This window comes from Penicillium diatomitis (assembly GCF_028827545.1).
Source record: "Penicillium diatomitis strain IBT 30728 chromosome Unknown utg000008l_segment0_segment0, whole genome shotgun sequence".
NCBI lineage: Eukaryota > Fungi > Ascomycota > Eurotiomycetes > Eurotiales > Aspergillaceae > Penicillium > Penicillium diatomitis.
Genome location: NW_026623180.1, coordinates 384334 through 402795, shown reverse-complemented (window position 1 = coordinate 402795; position 18462 = coordinate 384334). Strand labels below are relative to the sequence as shown.

The 18462-nt window shown below is 51.9% G+C and overlaps 4 protein-coding genes across 4 annotated transcripts; 2 read left to right on the top strand and 2 right to left on the bottom strand.

The window, feature by feature from the left end:
- N7539_006204 (SET domain protein) lies at window positions 1-2257 on the top strand (the record flags this gene model as incomplete). The annotated part of the gene is made up of 4 exons (XM_056935806.1): window positions 1-17; window positions 131-685; window positions 753-1015; window positions 1071-2257. The coding sequence occupies 4 exons, from the start codon at window positions 1-3 to the stop codon at window positions 2255-2257; spliced, it is 2022 nt and encodes a 673-aa protein (XP_056788730.1).
- Window positions 2258-2825: 568 nt separating this feature from the next.
- Window positions 2826-4512, top strand: N7539_006203 (NADH-quinone oxidoreductase subunit NuoF; the record flags this gene model as incomplete). Its single annotated transcript, XM_056935805.1, has 3 exons — window positions 2826-3086; window positions 3177-3248; window positions 3355-4512. 3 exons carry the CDS (start codon window positions 2826-2828, stop codon window positions 4510-4512), a joined length of 1491 nt encoding a protein of 496 aa, XP_056788729.1.
- Window positions 4513-5627: 1115 nt separating this feature from the next.
- N7539_006202 (uncharacterized protein) lies at window positions 5628-12757 on the bottom strand (the record flags this gene model as incomplete). The annotated part of the gene is made up of 7 exons (XM_056935804.1): window positions 5628-5727; window positions 5772-5881; window positions 5949-7616; window positions 7674-7910; window positions 8136-11857; window positions 12198-12302; window positions 12658-12757. The coding sequence occupies 7 exons, from the start codon at window positions 12755-12757 to the stop codon at window positions 5628-5630; spliced, it is 6042 nt and encodes a 2013-aa protein (XP_056788728.1).
- A 925-nt stretch (window positions 12758-13682) lies between these two features.
- N7539_006201 (acetate--CoA ligase) lies at window positions 13683-16075 on the bottom strand (the record flags this gene model as incomplete). Its single annotated transcript, XM_056935803.1, has 6 exons — window positions 13683-13745; window positions 13801-14075; window positions 14130-14259; window positions 14358-14618; window positions 14693-15937; window positions 16049-16075. The coding sequence occupies 6 exons, from the start codon at window positions 16073-16075 to the stop codon at window positions 13683-13685; spliced, it is 2001 nt and encodes a 666-aa protein (XP_056788727.1).
- Between the last annotated feature and the right edge of the window lie 2387 nt (window positions 16076-18462).

Genomic DNA, 18462 nt, shown 5'->3' with positions numbered 1-18462 from the left:
ATGGTTTCATCTGCGGAGTAAGTGTATTGTTACCCTTCGCTCATTCTGGCGCTGAGGCTCTCAGCAGCAGCGCCATCCATGACTAAGGCAATTTGACGACCCTAAGTAAGCCTGTACTGACGAGATATAGCAGGCAAGGATCCGGGCACTCCTTGGAAGCGCATACCGAGCTTGTTAATTGGATTCTCAGTCAAGGTGGCTCGCTCAATGATTGTGTGCGTGTTGCGCAAGACGCCTCGCGCGGGGTCCACATCCAAGTCAAGGCCGACTGGCCTCATCCCATCAGCCCGGAGACCAGGGTGCTGAGTGCCCCGATGGGAGTGACAATGTCATACTTCAATGCCATCGGATTCCAATCGTCACAGATATCCTTTTCTCGACATGGCGTGGAGCTACCACAGGCGTTTATTGACTCGGTGGCTGTTGAGGAGACCACTACCTTTTTCCTCATGGGTCAATATCTGCGTGGAGCTGAGGGCTTTTGGTACCCTTATTTGAGAACGTTACCACAGCCGGGAGACCTGACTACGCCACTGTTCTTCGGGGAAGAGGATGTGGACTGGATTCAGGGCACTGGTATTCCAGAAGCGTCCGTGCAACGGTATGAGATTTGGGATGAGAGGTATGAGCAGTGCATGTCGAAACTAGAGGAGGCCGGATTTGACGGCCTTGAAGACTATACATGGTGAGTGGCTACCCTAAAGTCAGGATTGAACACTTTCGGGTGTCCGCCATCTGACTGTGGCGAACAGGGACCTGTATCTTTGGGCTTCAACCATCATCTCTTCGCGGGCATTCTCTCCTAAAGTTCTCTCCAGTGTTATGGAAGCTTCAAAGGTCGGAGAAGATACTGGGGTTTCTGTGCTCTTGCCACTCATCGACCTTCCCAATCACCGTCCGCTCGCGAAAGTGGAATGGCGTGCAGGCACGTCGGATGTCGGGATGGTCGTGCTGGAGGAAATAGGGCCTGGTCAAGAGATCTCTAATAACTATGGTCCTCGTAACAATGAACAACGTGGGTCATACGAGTCTGTTGATAGAACAGCGACGCGAAAGCTAATGCATAACAGTGCTGATGAACTACGGATTCTGTCTTCCGAACAACCCGACCGACTACCGCGTCATTAAGCTGGGAGTGAAGCCAGATAGTCATCTGAGTCGAGCCAAGAGTCGTCAAATTGAGATGTTCCCCGATATGTCGAACAACAAAGAAGATCATTACTACATCTTCAGTGTCTACTACCCACTGCTTGGACCGAACACGGCCATGGAGCATTCTGTCTTCTCGCCTGCGCTGTTCAACTCACTAATGATTATGCACGCCAATGATCGTGAACGCAAGCAGATCGAAATATCTGAATCGTCCATGTCAATTCCATCGGCCTATGGAAACGGACACAGCATGCTGGCAGCACTATCACAAATTTGCTTTGAATTGATCTCACATATTATGATGCTGCAAGCTAGTGCCCCTGAACGTCAGCGCCAACCCGAGAACTTGAAGCAAACCTTCGCCCAGATTTATCGAGACAGCCTTCTGACACTCGACAAGGCTGCCCTCATCGTCGCAACATGGACACTTAAACGAGCCCGCGAACACCAGAAGGGTGAGACGTGGGAAGACGTGAAAACGATGTTGAATGAACACCTTGCCCAAGTTTCAGAAGGCCATTTCTCCCCGGAGACCTTGTCCAGAGTACGTGTCCGCATCTTGGAGCGCGAATCCCTACTCAAGCGCAATGGAGAACTGTTCCGCCTGGGCGAATTATTCAGTCTACTGCCTGTCGACATGCAAGCGCCAGGTCGCGACTGGTTCAACAACATTCTCGCACAAGCCAGTCAATCCGTACCTGCCTTGCAGACGAGTCCCCAGGCATTGTTTTCTATAGTCGTTGCATTACTTGTCGCAACTGGGCGGTCACAACAAGCACGACCACATCTGCCTGCGCGCTTAACGCAGTGGGTGGACTTTCTGGTGGAGCAGTACCCGGTATCTGAGGTCATTGTTGAAGAGAGTGAATTACTCAGTCAGCTCAACAACTTCGCCGATACTGACAATGCTTATTCGATCGCAAGCCAGGTCGGTGTGGATTGGTTGTCTGATGTTGGTGAATGGATGAATTCAAAGTGGTTGACATGGGCGATGAATGTGGCTGACTCGGAAATGGTGTTGATTCCTCATGAACCATTGCAGATCTTGGCCGCCGAGAACCCAGGCCTTCCAAAGCTCGGGTGTCTGTATGTGCCACAAATCTAGATATAGTTTACTCGATCTGGTGATCAGATCTCAGATGTTCAAATATCGACGAATGACAGAAGACGGTACCCAGTGGGGTGGCGATACAGAGAAGTGCAGTAGAATGGAAACGACGCCACACGCAAGTCTGGCATACCTAGCGAATGCCTTTGATTTTGGCGATGTATTGAATTGATAGTGTAAGTGAGCAGTGGCCCAAGTGGAGTAGATGGACGAATCCTTGTAAGACGCTTGAACCTCTTACTATGTCTCGGGACAGTTACAAGTCGCCTGGCGACTTGTAAAATGTTCAAACAAGCCATTGATCTAGTCGCATTCTGCAAAGTTGAAACACACTGCAATCGAGGTCCTTCCCAAAGGGGAAGTTGCGTCATGAAGAATCCGTCGATGATCGAGTCCGATCGCTGACTCAGCCGCTTGCATGCTTTACAATCACGTGACATGTCTCCAATCAGCGCCCTCGAAATGGCGGATCGTTCAGCAGGCGCAAGAATTGCCGTGAGCTTCCCCTTCTCTCTACTCAGAGACCCGATTGCATCTCTCAACGACACAACTACAACCCGCCATCATGTTGTCTCGAGCGGCGGCTCCCTCTTCCTCCACCTTCGCGTCGATCTCGAGCCGTTCCCTCCGCGCCCAGGGAGCGGCAACCCGCGCGTTCGCTACTGTGCAGGAGGCTCCTCCAGTCCGACACCATGGCGGGCTCCGGGACCAGGATCGCATCTTCACCAACTTGTACGGACACCACGCCCCGGATCTCAAGTCGTCTATGAAGTATGGTGGTGATTGGCACCGAACAAAGGATATCGTCCTCAAGGGTGACGATTGGGTGCGTGCTTGCCATATTCCACCAACGTGCCGGATTCGGTCGGCCAAGTGTACCGAGGCGTACTGACGATTGCTCTTTCCTCTTGAATAGCTCATCTCCGAAATCAAGGCTTCTGGCTTGCGTGGTCGTGGTGGTGCTGGTTTCCCCTCGGGTCTAAAATACGTAAGTAGGACTTGAACAAGCTCGGTCCGTTTCGAGCGACCCATATGCGGGCAGGTCCTCGGTCTGTCAAATCACAGGCTAATTGAGTGTTTCCCCTTCAATACAGTCATTCATGAACACCAAGGACTGGGACAAGGACCCTCGGCCCCGCTATCTGGTCATCAACGCTGATGAGGGTGAGCCCGGTACTTGCAAGGATCGCGAGATCATGCGCAAGGATCCCCACAAGCTAGTTGAAGGTTGCTTGGTTGTTGGTCGGGCTATGAATGCCAATGCCGCTTACATCTACATTCGTGGTGAATTCTACCACGAGGCTACCGTCCTGCAGCAGGCCATCAACGACGCCTACGCTGCTGGTCTTATCGGGAAGAACGCATGCGGTAGTGGCTACGACTTCGACGTTTACATCCACCGTGGAATGGGCGCCTACATTTGCGGCGAGGAGACTTCGCTCATTGAGTCTATCGAGGGCAAGGCTGGCAAGCCTCGCCTGAAGCCCCCATTCCCAGCTGCCGTTGGTCTCTTCGGTTGCCCCAGCACCGTGACCAACGTCGAGACTGTCGCTGTTGTGCCCACTATCATGCGCCGCGGTGCCAGCTGGTTCTCGTCCTTCGGCCGTGAGCGTAATGCCGGTACCAAGCTTTTCTGTATCTCTGGTCACGTCAACAATCCCGTCACTGTCGAGGAGGAGATGTCCATTCCTCTGCGTGAACTGATCGAGAAGCACTGCGGTGGTGTCCGTGGTGGCTGGGACAACCTCTTGGCTGTAATTCCTGGAGGTTCTTCCACGCCCGTTATTCCCAAGTCTGTTGCTGACGACCAGCTGATGGACTTTGACGCCTTGAAGGACTCTCAGTCCGGTCTGGGTACCGCTGCTGTCATCGTCATGGACAAGTCTACTGATATTGTTCGTGCCATTTCTCGTCTTTCCACATTCTACAAGCACGAGTCATGTGGTCAATGTACCCCATGTCGTGAGGGCAGCAAGTGGACCATGCAGATCATGCAGCGCATGGAGACTGGTAACGCCCGTGAGCGTGAGATCGACATGCTGCAGGAGCTCACCAAGCAGGTCGAGGGACACACCATCTGTGCCCTAGGTGAAGCCTTCGCTTGGCCCATCCAAGGCCTGATCCGCCACTTCCGTCCGGAGCTTGAGGCTCGCATTCGCCAGTACGAGAAGGAGGTTGGCGGAACACCCTTCGCCGGTGGCTGGAAGCCTTCAGCGCGCGCCGAGGGCAAGTTGATCTCCCCAGGCATGTAATTATTCAATTAAAGAAAACGAAAGCAAGCCCATCTACTACCTTCACACGTCTTCTTCCACATCCACCCTCCCTCATCACACCTCGTGTTTCCTCAAAACCCGATGCAGAAATGGATCCGGTATCCCCCTTGAAATGAGCTAGATCTTCTCCACTACTCTTGATCTCGATGTCCAGCAAGTTCATTATCTTGTCTTTTATTTTTCCTACAGACTTGTCTTCCCTTTCAATCCTATTATCCTGTCGCGTCTAAGTCGATTTTCACATGTATAGTCGCTAGCAAATCCATCTTTGTTTTATTTTGTATTCTGATCGGTCAGGGTGTATATACTTACATGCAATGAACTGAAATCGGAAGTCGCCTGCTTCTCTAATTCTTGTAATATACCTAGATGTAGACCGGGTCGACTCCTAGATTCTTCAGTGTTTACATTCTCTTCGCGTTCTCTCTAATAAATTCAGCATCCCGTCGGCGGACTTGACATACTCGAAGTATAAGTAGGTAGAGGTACGTTACGCGCGCAAGCCGTGCAGTTGAACCTAGGCCCCTGTTCACTTTCAACCAACATAGATCTGGAATTTCATATTCGCAGGCATCCTCGCAAAATTTCTTGCCTCGGGAGATTGACCCCCGCTAATCCATCGATCGACCTGTTTAATGGGGTAAAGCCTGCCCTGTGAGCTCGCCGAGCAAGCATTTCCTGATGGGGCATGCATTGAATTGAGCCTTGAGAGCTGCGGTGGCTGTAAGGTTGCAATCAATGGATATGAGATAAGGCATATCGTCTTTCTTAGTAGAGCATGCACATTTTGGCACGAGAATGTTCATTGTCTGACTCATAACGAAGTGACTCTTTGAGAGATGTGCCTGAAGCGTTGATTGATTGGATGACTGCGCGCAAGAATAAAATACAAATCATATCGGGCTTAGGAGGCGTGATAGTGAAGGAAAAGAGAAGGGCAAAAAAGGGCATGTAATGGGCTCGTGTAAGAAAGTGTACATACTGACAGGGGGAAGTAGAGAAACGTGTCACAGTGCATATCTGCGGGGGAGATGGATTAAGAAAAAGACATGTCAGCGCTCGCGACCACTACCCTCCTTCGATCCCTGGTTTGATCATTTCCAGTCCGCGTTGTAGCCAAGAAGGGCGATGACAGGATAGTTTGATGAGATTTGCTTTTTTTCGTCATTTTCGTCGTTTTGGTCCTTTGTCTTCCTTAATGGCTTCAGATCGTTTTCGTGCAATTTGGCTTCGCTTACTGGCCGCCAGCCATGATGATGCCGTAATAGCGTCTACTCATCTCGGCGGTCTGCAGCACACGGGCGTCCCCGTTGAGAGGAAGGCCAAGGATGGCTGAGGATTCCACAGACTAAAATCAAGAATGTCAGTATGAAGTCGCATATAAGACCGAGAGAGACGATAGAAAGAAAACGTACGTGAACATCTTCGTGAGTGATCCACCCAGCAACAGCGCGGCTCATCTCTTTAAGAGCCACACTTCTCTCCCATCCCTGTGAGTCATTTGCGTGACGAGTACGCTCGCTCATGTCGACCAGGGCATTGACCAGTCGGCTCAGGCGAGTCGGGTCTCGGCGGCCACGGGGCGCAGTAGCTAACCGCAGGAAGTCCTCATAGATACCGCCTCCGGAGGACCAACCTCGCATCTTGCGCTCGGGCCCATCACCGAATCCAGAAAGCAAACGCTCGAGTGTTTGATAATCGCGTGAAATAACAGCAGTGGGGCCAACCACACTGCAGAATGTGGCGTGCGCATCGTTCCAGTGCTTGCCTCGGATCAAACAATCAACCTCGACGATAGCGTCCCCGCGATCGCGAGCATGGAGAGCCTTAGCGAGCCAGATCCAGGCCTCTGGAACTTGGAGTCTAGAGGTAAGATCGGTCCATACCGAGTTAGGAGCCGATCCATCTGCACTGGAAGGATCGGGAAGGATAGAGCCACAGCGTGCCAAGGTGTCCTGAACGGCGCGTTTGCGGTCGTCGGCGCGCGAGAGATGGAGAAGGACGAAAATAGCAGCACTAAGCTCGCCTCTAGCAAGGAGCTCAGACGCATAGTCCCAAGTCAAGCGATCAACCTTATTCTGATCAACTTGAAGGGCGTCACTTTGACCGATCGCAGCCACCAGTACATGGTGAAGCTGAAATGAGAGGCGATTCGAAAGACGATCGCCAGAGATTGATTCTGGCAACAAGGCCGCAGGGAGCTGGATGGGAGTGATTTTACTATTATCGCTCAGTTTCGTGGCCGAGTAGGCCTTCAGAAGTAGCCACAAGGGAGATTCACGGCCAAGGGTATCCGAACCAGGCTGCAAGGCTGCTTTATCACTAGCATGGTGAGAAGGAAAAGGGAACGCGGGCTCGAGCCCCGTGTCGAGGTCATCAAGGAATTTGGCTACCGCAGCCTCAACTGGCTCATCCTCGGTGATTCCGTACCATAGGCGAAGACCGAAAGCCTGGAACCAATCAAGCTCAAACCGATCGGTCAAGGAGAAAGTGGTAGCCCGATCTTCGAGTGCACCTCCCGATCTACCTTCGCTCCGCAAACCATTACCGGCAACAAGCTCATAAAGGGCACGGACGGATTCGTTGATTTCCGATAGAACATTGTTTTGACGCCAAACATCAATTTGATTCGCAATGTCGGATCTCGACGTGGCGTCACGACCAATCTGCGCAACGACAGTGGCCAGATGCAAGTTGTGGCTGTCGATGAGAGTCTTGCATGCCTCATCAATACGGTGAGAGCAAAGCAAACGAACCGCACGTTCCTCCGGTGAGCGGATAGAATCAAGAAGGTGGGCATGGCGATCGCGAACAATAGACTCCCACAGGCGTGTCAATCGGTCTTTTTTGATCCTGTCAGTGAACTTTGTTCGCATCTTTGGAGGCACACCGGCCGAAATGTCATCCTCAATATCGTCATTGAACAGGATATTAGCAAGTTGCCAAACCAGCGACTCCTCATTTGGAGATGCAGAGAGCGCAAATTGGCGAAGATCAGGCTTGGGCAGGCGCACAAGCGGAGTATTGTCAACACGCTGAACGGTAGATTGCTGCTTCTGGGCATCGAGTAACTTGTCGGATGACTGTGAGAAGCGAATTAGCATTGGAACGTTCACATATAGAATTTCTGGAAAACATACTTTCTCAGAGGAAACAAATTGCAAGACAGCGACGTCTCGTCCTTCGCTGAAGACGGAAAACCGCTCTTTCCATCGGTTATTGCTCTCTGACAATGATCCTGTCACGTCGTTTCTGGCGCAGATGATGGAATCCATGGTGCCCCAGCGAGGCTTGAATGAAGCATGAAATGCCACGTCGCTCTCGTTCATCTGTGCAGTGTCACCGGCGAAAGTTTTAGGTTGCTTGTTGTAAGGCCACTGTACGAGAAAACATAAATTTTAGTAGAGATTCTCAAATTCAAACAACTATCTGCAGGGGAGAATCCAAGCTAAATACAAAAACTTGAGTAAGGCTGGAGCTGGAGCACAGGGAAGTTCCGTAACCATAATTAATCAAAAGAATGTAAAATGACAAACAAGAGCAGTTGAGGAGGGTGCATAGACATGCAAAGATCACGAACAAAGTAGGGGGGAAGTTCGAACCTCGAAGCCCTTGGGCTGTTGTTTTGACACCTTCTGCGTGCCTGTCAGATTTTGCTTTCGCGGCTGCTGCTGAAAAAGCGAATTCATCAAGTCGATGCTATTGGCAAAGCCTTTCTTCGGCGAGGCGTTAAATTGCGCGGTTGGAGACTCTTTGTTCAACAAAGGTCGATCGGTGAATGCATTTGCTTGCATCTCACGCAAAGCGTCACGATTCTGTTTTCGTGGACTGATCGTACGCTGAAGCTGTTCCGCCCAGTCTCCGCTCAAGTCGAGGCGTGGCTTGCTTGGGGTACCAAATGGCTTCAAAATGGGGTGAGTTGAGTTCATGTCACTGTCAGTGCTTTGAACATCATCGTGCTCCACGGTGCGACGAAGATCAGGAAAGGACCCCGCCATGTCCATCGCCTGATCCTCGTCAGATCCAACTGTCGAGTCGCCAGATTGCTGGCTTTCGGTGACAAAGTCGTCATCCTGCTCAATAGTCGAACCCGCGGAGCCTTCCTCTAAAAAAGACTCCGACTCGTACTCGGAGTCCATTTCCTCGTCTTCCAGCTGCAAGGCATTGTTTGCAAAGGAACCGGGCACGAGCTTGCGCTTCTTGAAATCGAAGGTGTCATCATCGATTCCAGCCATTGACCCCACGAAAGATTCATCGATGGAGAGAGTCGCAGACTGCTCGAAACTCTGAGGGTGATGATCAACGGCCTTGGAAGTGCGATTGTCATCTGGACCTGCGCCCAAGGTGCTCCGTCCAGGGATTTCATCTTCGTCCTCGTCATAATCAAGACCGTAGGTGGTGAAATGTGGGACATTGAAGATCCAGGTGCCAGTGTCAGTTTCATAGTCAACAAACTCTGTGTCTGTCACCTTACGAAGACGGTCAACGTGCTTCTCGAAGAGTGGGCCGCTAGTGATGGGCAAAGGGTTCTTGCGATCACGTCCGCGAGGCCATGAGTTTTCAATTCGCAGAGTCGAAGGAACATTCAGCCCCTTGCCCATCGGCGGCTTGACATTCTCATCAGGGTAGACTGTGATCTTGCGAACTCCGATATCAACAATGCCATCAAAAATGTTGTCAAGATCAACGGTCGTCAGGTCCACCGCACCGTTGAAGGTCACCTGACCACAATTCTGACGACCGACGGTGAAATTAACAACCTTCTTCAATTGATCCCGGGTCATCTTCGCAAGTTCAGAATGAGAAGGGGACATCCAGTAGTCACCAGGCTGAGGGTCACCACCAGGGATAAAGGAAAGACGCTTGACGGAAGCACCGTTTGATGCAGACTCAGGCTTTTCGGGCACTATTGCAAGATCGTGCCGAGTCGACTCCATCTCTGGTCGCTCAGAGTCTCGATCAATTCCGACAAGACTGCCACTCTTACGAGTAGAGCGAAGGAAACCAAGTTCCTCAGCTGTAGGCTCGGGGCTCTTAGAATCGACAAAGACAACCTCGCCGCCAGCCGGCGCAGAATCAAAGCTGACCTTTTTCTTGAGTTTATCCGCGGAATGCTGGTCATCTCCATTGGTGACGGGAGCAGCTGACGGTGTCACCGAGCGTGAGAACAGATCATTTCTCAATGAACGATCAATAGTAAGGCGCTTCAACGTTCCAGTCTGGCTGCGAGAGCCGGTTGGCAAGAGGGCCCCTGGAGAAAGAACGCTATCTTCTTCGGGAAGGAATGACTTGCGTAAGTTGCTGGTTGAGTAGCTCTTGCTGAAACTACGACCCAGGCTGCCGCTGATACTGTTGCGAAGGCTGCCTGCAGCACTGCTGCCCAAAAGGCTGCTACCCAAGCCAGAGCTTGAAGAGCCCAGGGTACTAGAAGGCGAGCCATATGTCGAATAAGAGAACCCGTACCCTTGGCGTTTAGGAGGAGTGATCAGCCGATTGGCAGCACTTGGGGTGATCTTGTGTACTGGCAGGGGTGTGCGCTGCTTTTGCTTCATGCTTGATGCAAGCGGTGTGGCAAGAGGTCCAGGTGACGATACTACAGGACTCGGTAAGCCGGAGAAGATGGATTGGTTACCATACGGGTTGTTGTCGAGCAGAGAGGCCTGGAAGCTGCCCGGCACAGGTTGCTGTGGCTGCTGCTGCGCAGGCTGAGATGCACCAAAGAAGCCGGACCCCGCAGGCTGTTGTTGCTGACCTTGAGTGGGCCCGAAGAGCGAAGAGCCAGCATTCTGATTAGTAGTCTGGTTTCCAAAGAGGCCACCGCCGGTCGAGGCCGTAGAGTTGGAGAATAGACCACCGGGCTTGGCCTGCTGAGTCTGCGTGCTAGCAAACAAGCCACCGGTATTCTGCTGGGTCGGGTTCGTTCCAAATCCAGAGCCAAATGCACCGCCTGTCGATGCTCCAGCATTGGAAGTGCCGAAAATTGAACCCGTGGGTTTTTGCTGGTTCTGTGTATTACCAAAGATTCCACCGCCACTGGCAGGCTGCTGGTTTTGGTTGTTGCCGAAAATAGAAGACGTGCTTTGTCCCTGCTGGGCCTGGCCGGCACCAAATATGGAACCGCTTGCGCCGGTGTTTGTTTGGGGAGCATTGTTGCTGAACAGTCCGCCTGAAGGGGTGGACTGTTGTTGAGTATTGGTACCGAATCCTCCGGTGTTATTAGCAAAGAGGCCTGTCGCAGGCTTTTGGGCCTGATTTTGAGTGTTGCCGAAGCCTCCGAAACCAGATGTACCGGTCTGCTGTTGCTGAGCACCTCCAAATGGCGATGCTGTAGCAGTCGTTGCGCCGAAGGGAGTGGCAGCCGAGGTTGTCTGTGTTGCGCCAAATCCGCTACCGAACCCAGAGGTTGTTGCACCCGCGCCGAATGGCTTATTTTGTTGCTGGTTATTGGTAAATAGTGAGCTGCCGGTGTTAGCACCAAAGCCACCCGTTGCGCCTGTATTTGCGCCAAAGCCACCAGTCGTGTTGCTGCTATTGAACAAAGAGTTGCCGGTCTGCGCGGGAGCCGCCGTGTTGGTGTTGAACAAGGAAGTGGCGGGCTTATTGGCACCAAACAGAGAGTTGCCACCGGTAGTACCAGCACCGAAACCACCAGTTGTCTGAGTAGCGCCGAATCCGCTAGGAGCAGAAGTAGCGGCTGAGCCACCAAAAGTACCACCAAAACCAGTAGATGCTTGTTGACCTCCGAACCCAGTTGACGATCCAAACGCAGGCGCACCAAAACCGCCTGGCTGGCCACTTGCATTCCCAAAGCGGCGACCTTGTTGATAGTCGGCAAGTCTCAGTTCCTCAAAACTGAACTTGCTGTAGGGCTGCATGAAACTGATGCTCTGGTAGTGGTTTGTAGCATTGGAGCTTTGGTCCTTTTCAGTAAAGGCGCTGAAGGGGGTGCCACCGGTGCCCTCACATGTCTGCGAGCCCTGGAACGCAGTTCCAGTACCGCCGAAGCCTGTGCTAGTAGCACCGGCTCCAAATCCAGTGGTGCCGGAAGAGCCAAATCCCGTGCCGGCGGTGTTCGAAGCACCAAATCCGGTAGCCGGTTTGTTGGCGCCAAAGAGACCAGTGTTGGTATTGGCACTGCCGCCGAAGCTAGGAGTCGTAGTGGGAGTAGTTCCAAATCCAGTACCAGTTCCAAATCCCGAGCCAGTATTCGGGGTAGTGCTACCGAATAGAGTTGAGCCGGTGTTCGTGTTCGTGCCGAAGCCGCCCGGGCGAGTGTTCTGCGCGCCACCGAAAGCAGACGTGCTCTGAGTATTAGAGCCGAAACCTGTGGTCGTAAAAAGAAGAGTCAGTAAAGCGTCTAGAGCATCAATCCATGCGCAAGTAATCAAAAAGCAGCAGGCCAACTCGTAAGTGGGATCCATATAGTCTGAGCTTGCGGTGACGTCTCAGGGGCCATGACAACTCAAATCTCCAGCGTTGGTGAAATTTTGGGTCCGCCAAAACAGCTCGATTGTGGTCGCTTGGATGACAAAGGTCCGTTGTGCATCCGATGGCAACGTTCAAGGGCCACAAAGCGGCATTCAAGAAGGGGCGCTCGCGCACGATGGGAAGATTTCAAGACGTAGTCCAAGAGGTCGCAAAGTCGAGCCACCGTGAGCACGTACCTGAGTTAGTGCCGGCGCCAAAGCCACTCGAAGTGTTCCCAAAAAGACCGCCTCCGGTGTTTCCAGTGGTAGCGCCACCGAACGCGGAGGGAGTTGACCCAAAGCCTAAATGACGGAGTTGGATCGAGTGTCAGAGAAGTGGTCTAAAAACACCATCCTCCTGTGCCTTTACTATTGTCGCAACCGTGCAGAACGCCGTCGATGGTCGCCAGAAACTTTCCATCGAACAAAGTACATTGTGTGCGGGTTACTGAAGCGTAACTCTCGCGATGGGTCGTTGTCACGGTTTGAAGCATGGGACCGTTCCTCCTGAGTGGCTCGATGGGGCTGTCGTTCCGGAAGGCCAGTCCACGCCTGGATAGTAACAAGATTGGCAGTCGCGCGAATCCCGAGACAAGTGCACGACTGAAGAGAAAAAAATCGAATAGGGTAAAACGAGGCGCAACTCAAAGTCACCTACCTGTGCCGTTATTCGCGGCTCCAAAGCCAGTACCTGTGCCAAAGCCAGAGCTCTGGTTGGTCTGTCCAAATCCAGATCCCCCTCCTCCAAAGAAAGCCATCGTTTTGGTGGAAGCCAAGAACTCAAGCTTGCATAGAGAGAAAACTATCCCAGATGATCAAGTTTCAAGGTAAACGAGTCCGATGGCGCAGCGAAAGAAAGTGGTTGTCGCGTGAAAGAGGAATTTGGGAAGAGAAGATGGACGCGCCAGAAAAAGAGGTAGGTGAGGCCAAGGTCAGGCCTTGGAAGTTTGCCAGCTCAGGCTGCTGTGCTTACCTCATCACATCAAGGTCGGGTGGGGCCCGCCCGGGCTGTCTAAATGTACACGTGACTCATACGCCCAGCTGGAGGTCCAGCCAATGAGACCGACCTGACCTACATGGGCCACTAAGTTTCCTTTACTTTCAATCGCTGGTTCTACTTTTCTACCCACTGACCGTTTCGAAGCACATAATGCAACGTTTCGCTCAAACGGCTTTATCTAGAATCGTGAAAGCGGTCAAACCAACGCATGCAGGAAGGGCAATGGCCTAAACCGGCGAGTTCGAAACACGTGATCGTGTTCTCGGTGGTTGCTGACCACGCATCAGTAGTTAGTTATACGGATCTGTGTGGTTCGATTATTCAGTAGTTGTCGCTCGTACGGGGAGAATGTTGAAGGCCTATATGAAACACGTCGATTCAAACCATACGATGTTTTCTTAAATTATTTATGGTGTGGAGAAGGGGAAAGGATCCAAAGTTGGCAAACGATTTTGGTATCTGGAGCAAAAACACAGTACTGTTCACATCACATACAGACGAGCTGACTCGGGAATCACGTATAGGAGAGCAAAGTGGGGTAATAAACAGAGTCCCAACCTCCGAATTCACAATTCATTTGGGGGGCTGCGATGAGGTATAAAGTAACACGCTCCCGTATTCCTCACGAATAGTAGGAAGTCGTAGAATCGTCATGTTCGTCGTGTTCGAGGGTTCAAACTTCTTTATTTAGCACGAGCGGCATGGACAGTTGCAATGATTTTATCCACGACACCGGGATCAGACAACTGGAAATTTGGTTAGCCTCTGGCCTAGGACATGAAGGGAACTTTTAACACTCACAGTTGAGGTGTCGCCAAGACTGTCCTCCTCGCCACTGAGAATCTTGCGCAAAATGCGGCGCATAATCTTTCCACTGCGGGTCTTGGGAAGATCTTCAATCACGAAGGTGGCCTTAGGAGCTGCAAAAGGTCCGATCGACTTGCGGACTTGCATAATCAGATCTTTGCGAACCTGGTCCGTAGTTTCATTGCCCTCTTTGAGAGCAACAAAGGCATTGACAGCCTGGCCAGTGAGCTCGTCGGCGATACCAACGACGGCAGCCTCGGCAACCATAGCTGAGTGAGGAGTCAATCATCCTGTTCACAGAGATTGAAGGGGAGAACACTTACGGTGCTCGAGTAGGGCTGCCTCAATCTCGGCTGTAGACAGACGATGGCCAGAGACGTTGACTACGTCGTCAACGCGGCCACGAATCCAGTAGTATCCTTCATGATCACGACCGGCACCATCTCCAGTGAACTAAGTATCGTTAGACCGATCGAGTAGCAGACCTGCGAGAAACTATGGAGAACCCCCGGGCCGGGGAGTGGGGGGGTGGGATTTGGGGGGTTTCTTACGTAGTATCCTTTGTAAACATTGAGGTAGGTGTCCATGTAGCGTTTGTGAGCTCCCCAAACAGTGCGAGCCATGCTAGGCCAAGGCTGCTTGAAAGCCAGCACGCCCTCGACGTCATTTCCAGTAATTTCTTCACCAGAGACCGGATCGATGATGGCGGGCTCAATACCGAAGAACGGCAGAGAGGCACTGCCGGGCTTGGTTGGGGTGATACCACCTAAGGGTGTAATCACGTTCGAACCTGTCTCGGTTTGCCAGTATGTCTGGTTGTGTCAGTATTCGTCTGCAAGACCTCGGGCATCGATCGGAAGACGAAGAGCAAAGAGCTGGAACTTACGTCACAGATATGAGCCTCCTCTTTGCCGACCGATTCGAAGTACCACTTCCACACCTCAGCAGCGATGGGTTCACCAACGGAACCCAGAATGCGCAGCGACTTCATCTTGTGATGAATGTGTTCGTCACCCGCGCGCTTCAAGAGACGGAGCGCAGTAGGCGCGACGTAGAATTGGGTCACGTCGTACTTGTCGATGACATCCCAGTAGCGAGAGAAGTTGGGGTAAGCGGGAGTACTCTCGAACACCACCGTAGCACAGCCAAGCAGTAGAGGAGCATACACGACGTAGGTGTGTCCCGTAATCCAGCCAACATCACCGCCACAGAAGTAGCGGTCGTCGTCGTGAATGTCAAAGACATACTTCCCGGTCATGGCTGCACCAAGCAAATACCCGGCAGTCGTGTGCATCACACCCTTGGGTTTACCGGTCGAGCCAGAGGTATACAGCAGGAATAAGGGGTCCTCCGAGTTCATGACCTCGGGAGCCAAGTAGTTGGGATACTTCTCAACTTCCTCGTGCCACCACAGATCGCGGCCCTGAGTCCAAGGCACCTCGGTGCCAGTGCGCTTGTAGACCAAACAGGTGGTAACATCAGGACACTGTTTCAGAGCCTCATCTACAATGCGCTTGGTGCCAATCACCTTTCCGCCACGCTTACCCTCGTCAGTCGTGATGACGACCTTGGACTGGGCATCGATGACACGGTCACGCAATGAGTCGGAGGAGAAACCAGCAAACACCACAGAGTGAACAGCGCCGATACGAGCACAGGCTAGCAGAGCAACGACAGCCTCGGGGATCATGGGCAGATAGATGGCTACGGTGTCACCCTTCTTCACGCCACTCTGCTTCAGCACCCAGGCTACGCGAGAGACCTCGCGAAGCAGTTCCCCGTAAGTGATGGTACGACCTTCATTAGGTTCATCGGCCTCGTAGATGATGGCGACCTTGTCCGGGTTCTTCAATGCGTGGCGATCCACACAATTATAGGAAGCGTTTAGCTGGCCTTCCACGAACCAGGCGTTGTCACCGTTCTCGAAGGAGCCGAAATGTGTGGTCTGGAAGTCTCGATCAAACGTGAGAAGCTCGCGAGCCATGCGAGCCCAGAAAATGTCGGGGCTCTTGATAGATTCCTCGTACAGCTTCTTGTACTCGTCGAGGTCTTTAAGGTGGGTTCCAGTTGGGTGCTTGTCATGGAATACTTTTGGGACATGGAAGGTGTCGACCTCGTGGGCCTCGAGCACCTATACGTTTGAAAAAGAAGGACAGTCGGTATCAGCAGGAGCTCCACAGGTTATTTGGTATATGGCTCAACCGTCGCAATCAGACAATCCGTTCATGTGCTCCACACTTACCACCGATGGCTTGCGGTCGTCCGACATTGCTCAGGAATTGAACGAGCAGAATTTCAAAAGGACAGACGAGGAGAAACGCTCGAAACAGTCGAGATCGATTAGATCAACAGTGGATCTGTTCGAGGGACCAAAAACAGGTGCGTTAAAAATCATTGCTGGAGCGGGGTTGCGGGATGATCAAGCTCCCATCGCGCAGAGAGGGGGAGATGGAACAACAAGCCAGTGGGGGGATCGAAGGGCCACTTACAGTACCTGTCACCCAGCAGACTCAAATGCGCCCGAGTGGAAGGTGAACTTCGGAAGCTATCAAGAGATGGAAAGGAGAAAGGTGGAAGAAGAAGGACAAGGGGGAGAAAGAACTGAAGAGAGGAGAATTTCACACCGAAGACTGGTCTACGTCTCCGGCGACGGATTGGGAGGAATTAAATAAGGAAGGCTATTCTTCCCGCTCTCTTGCCTGTTATGGATTCGGAAGCTGCTCGGCATGGAGGAGACACCTCGCGGGCGGGTCTGAGGGACTTTTACTGTTATGCGTACGAGAAGGTAATTTACAATACGACCCGCCCACGGTAATGTGATCGTATGAGAGGGTCGGACTCGGAGTCCATTTACTCTATTTACAATACGCCGAGAAACGCAGCCTCTAGTAGAACTAGATGGACTTTCGGAAGCCCTGTCGTCTTCCGTTGTGGCACTAGGTACTCTTCTATAAGTATAAAGTAGCGTGTTGACGACTGATTCCAAATGGACTCGGTATGCAGATGGAACTTAAAAGTAAAGGTGTAAGTCATACAGAAGTAACAGTACTATGATACTATGATACTGAAATCTGGGCTCGGTGATATGGAAGGGTTCAAAGAGGATAGATTGCAGTAGTGGTCCATAATCGCATTCACTTATGTACAATTGTACATACCCATAGGTATTGATGTGGTCTGATTCCATTGAAGATGAAGGGACATGATTTGGGTACTGTATCGGGTATCCAATTGTAATGTACTGTCCTGTATGTATCTGCGGCCCCGATTGGACTTTGGAGTGTGGACTCACTTGAGCTCAGCTACAGTTAAGTAGCTCTCCCGTGACCCCTCTCCCCCACTCCCGTATCCGCTGCCCCTCACCTAATGTCTTGTGGTGAGCTTTCAAGTTGAGATGCAATGGAGGGTTTGTAGTTTCAGCCTCCCAGCAACGCATCCGATCAAATTTATTGACCGCATGGCTTGTAGCTTTTTTAAGGCTCTCCTCAACACCATCTACTCTTTACTGTGAAATTTCAAGGTGGCTATTATGCACTGGTAGCGCGATTGTCACGAAATAAATTCGCCTTAGATGCTTCCAATGAACTCCAAGGAAGTGGTGACCGACAGGGAATACCAAGGTCAGGTAGGCTGATACTTTTTCATGGCTGGATCGCTATGCGGAGGACCTGACTCGATTCATCACTCGTCAAGTCTATAGTATATCAGAATGTCGAGTTGGCAAGCAACAAAATGAAGGTTGTCTGACGCTAGTAAACACCTCGTCAGTGATTCCAGCGTCCACATTTATACCTCTCTTCACTCTTGAGGTTCTGTGCCGTGTAGTCCGGCGAGAAGCTCTTCGCTTTCTGATTTCATCCTCGCCTAGGTACGAGTACCTTGCCTCGAGCCTGTATCTTCTAATCACCACTTGTAGTCTACATACTCAGAGAAGTAGTCTGGTAGTAGCAAGCAATGGGTGCCGCTGCCCAGTGCCTACCTAACTGCCTAAGGTTGCCATTGATGTACACTTGTACAGAATAGCGTCCACTATGTCCGAATCAACCTCCGTATCTCCTCATCAACTCTCATGTCACAGTATCAGCCTTGTGTATCGATGTACCTCGAAAGAACTCCTTATTGCAGGTCAGAAGTGCCCATGTACACAAGCAAGATTTCAGCCTGTCAAGCTTCGGCCATGGCCAAACACTGTCAAACTCAATATGAGATTTCAAGGCCGATACGCGGGGCTATCCGGTCCTGCGGGGATAAATGACGGTCCATCTTCCGGTGCTCCGTTGCTCCGGAGACACGTGACGGACTGTCACTCGGAACCCCCAGTTCTCCCCCTCCGCTTCTCCATTCTTCCATTGTTCCATCCATTCAAGCGCCAGCTTACTGCGAACGGCTCATCCGGGCTGTGGTTCGGATTGGCCGACCCCGAGTACCGCCTTCCTTTGTCCATCTTGGCATTGCGATCGGACCAGGTCAGAGGATAGGACCAACCCAGCAGCCTTTTGCGGTCCATGGACCCAGGTTCAGGTCATCACGCATGGAGTCAGTACCGTGAGCATGTCGATATGGCCTTGAAGACGACGACATGTTCAAGCGTGTAGTTCTCTCCTCGTCGTCTGGTTGCTCCTCTGATTGCTCAGCATCAGAGACTCGCGGACTCTC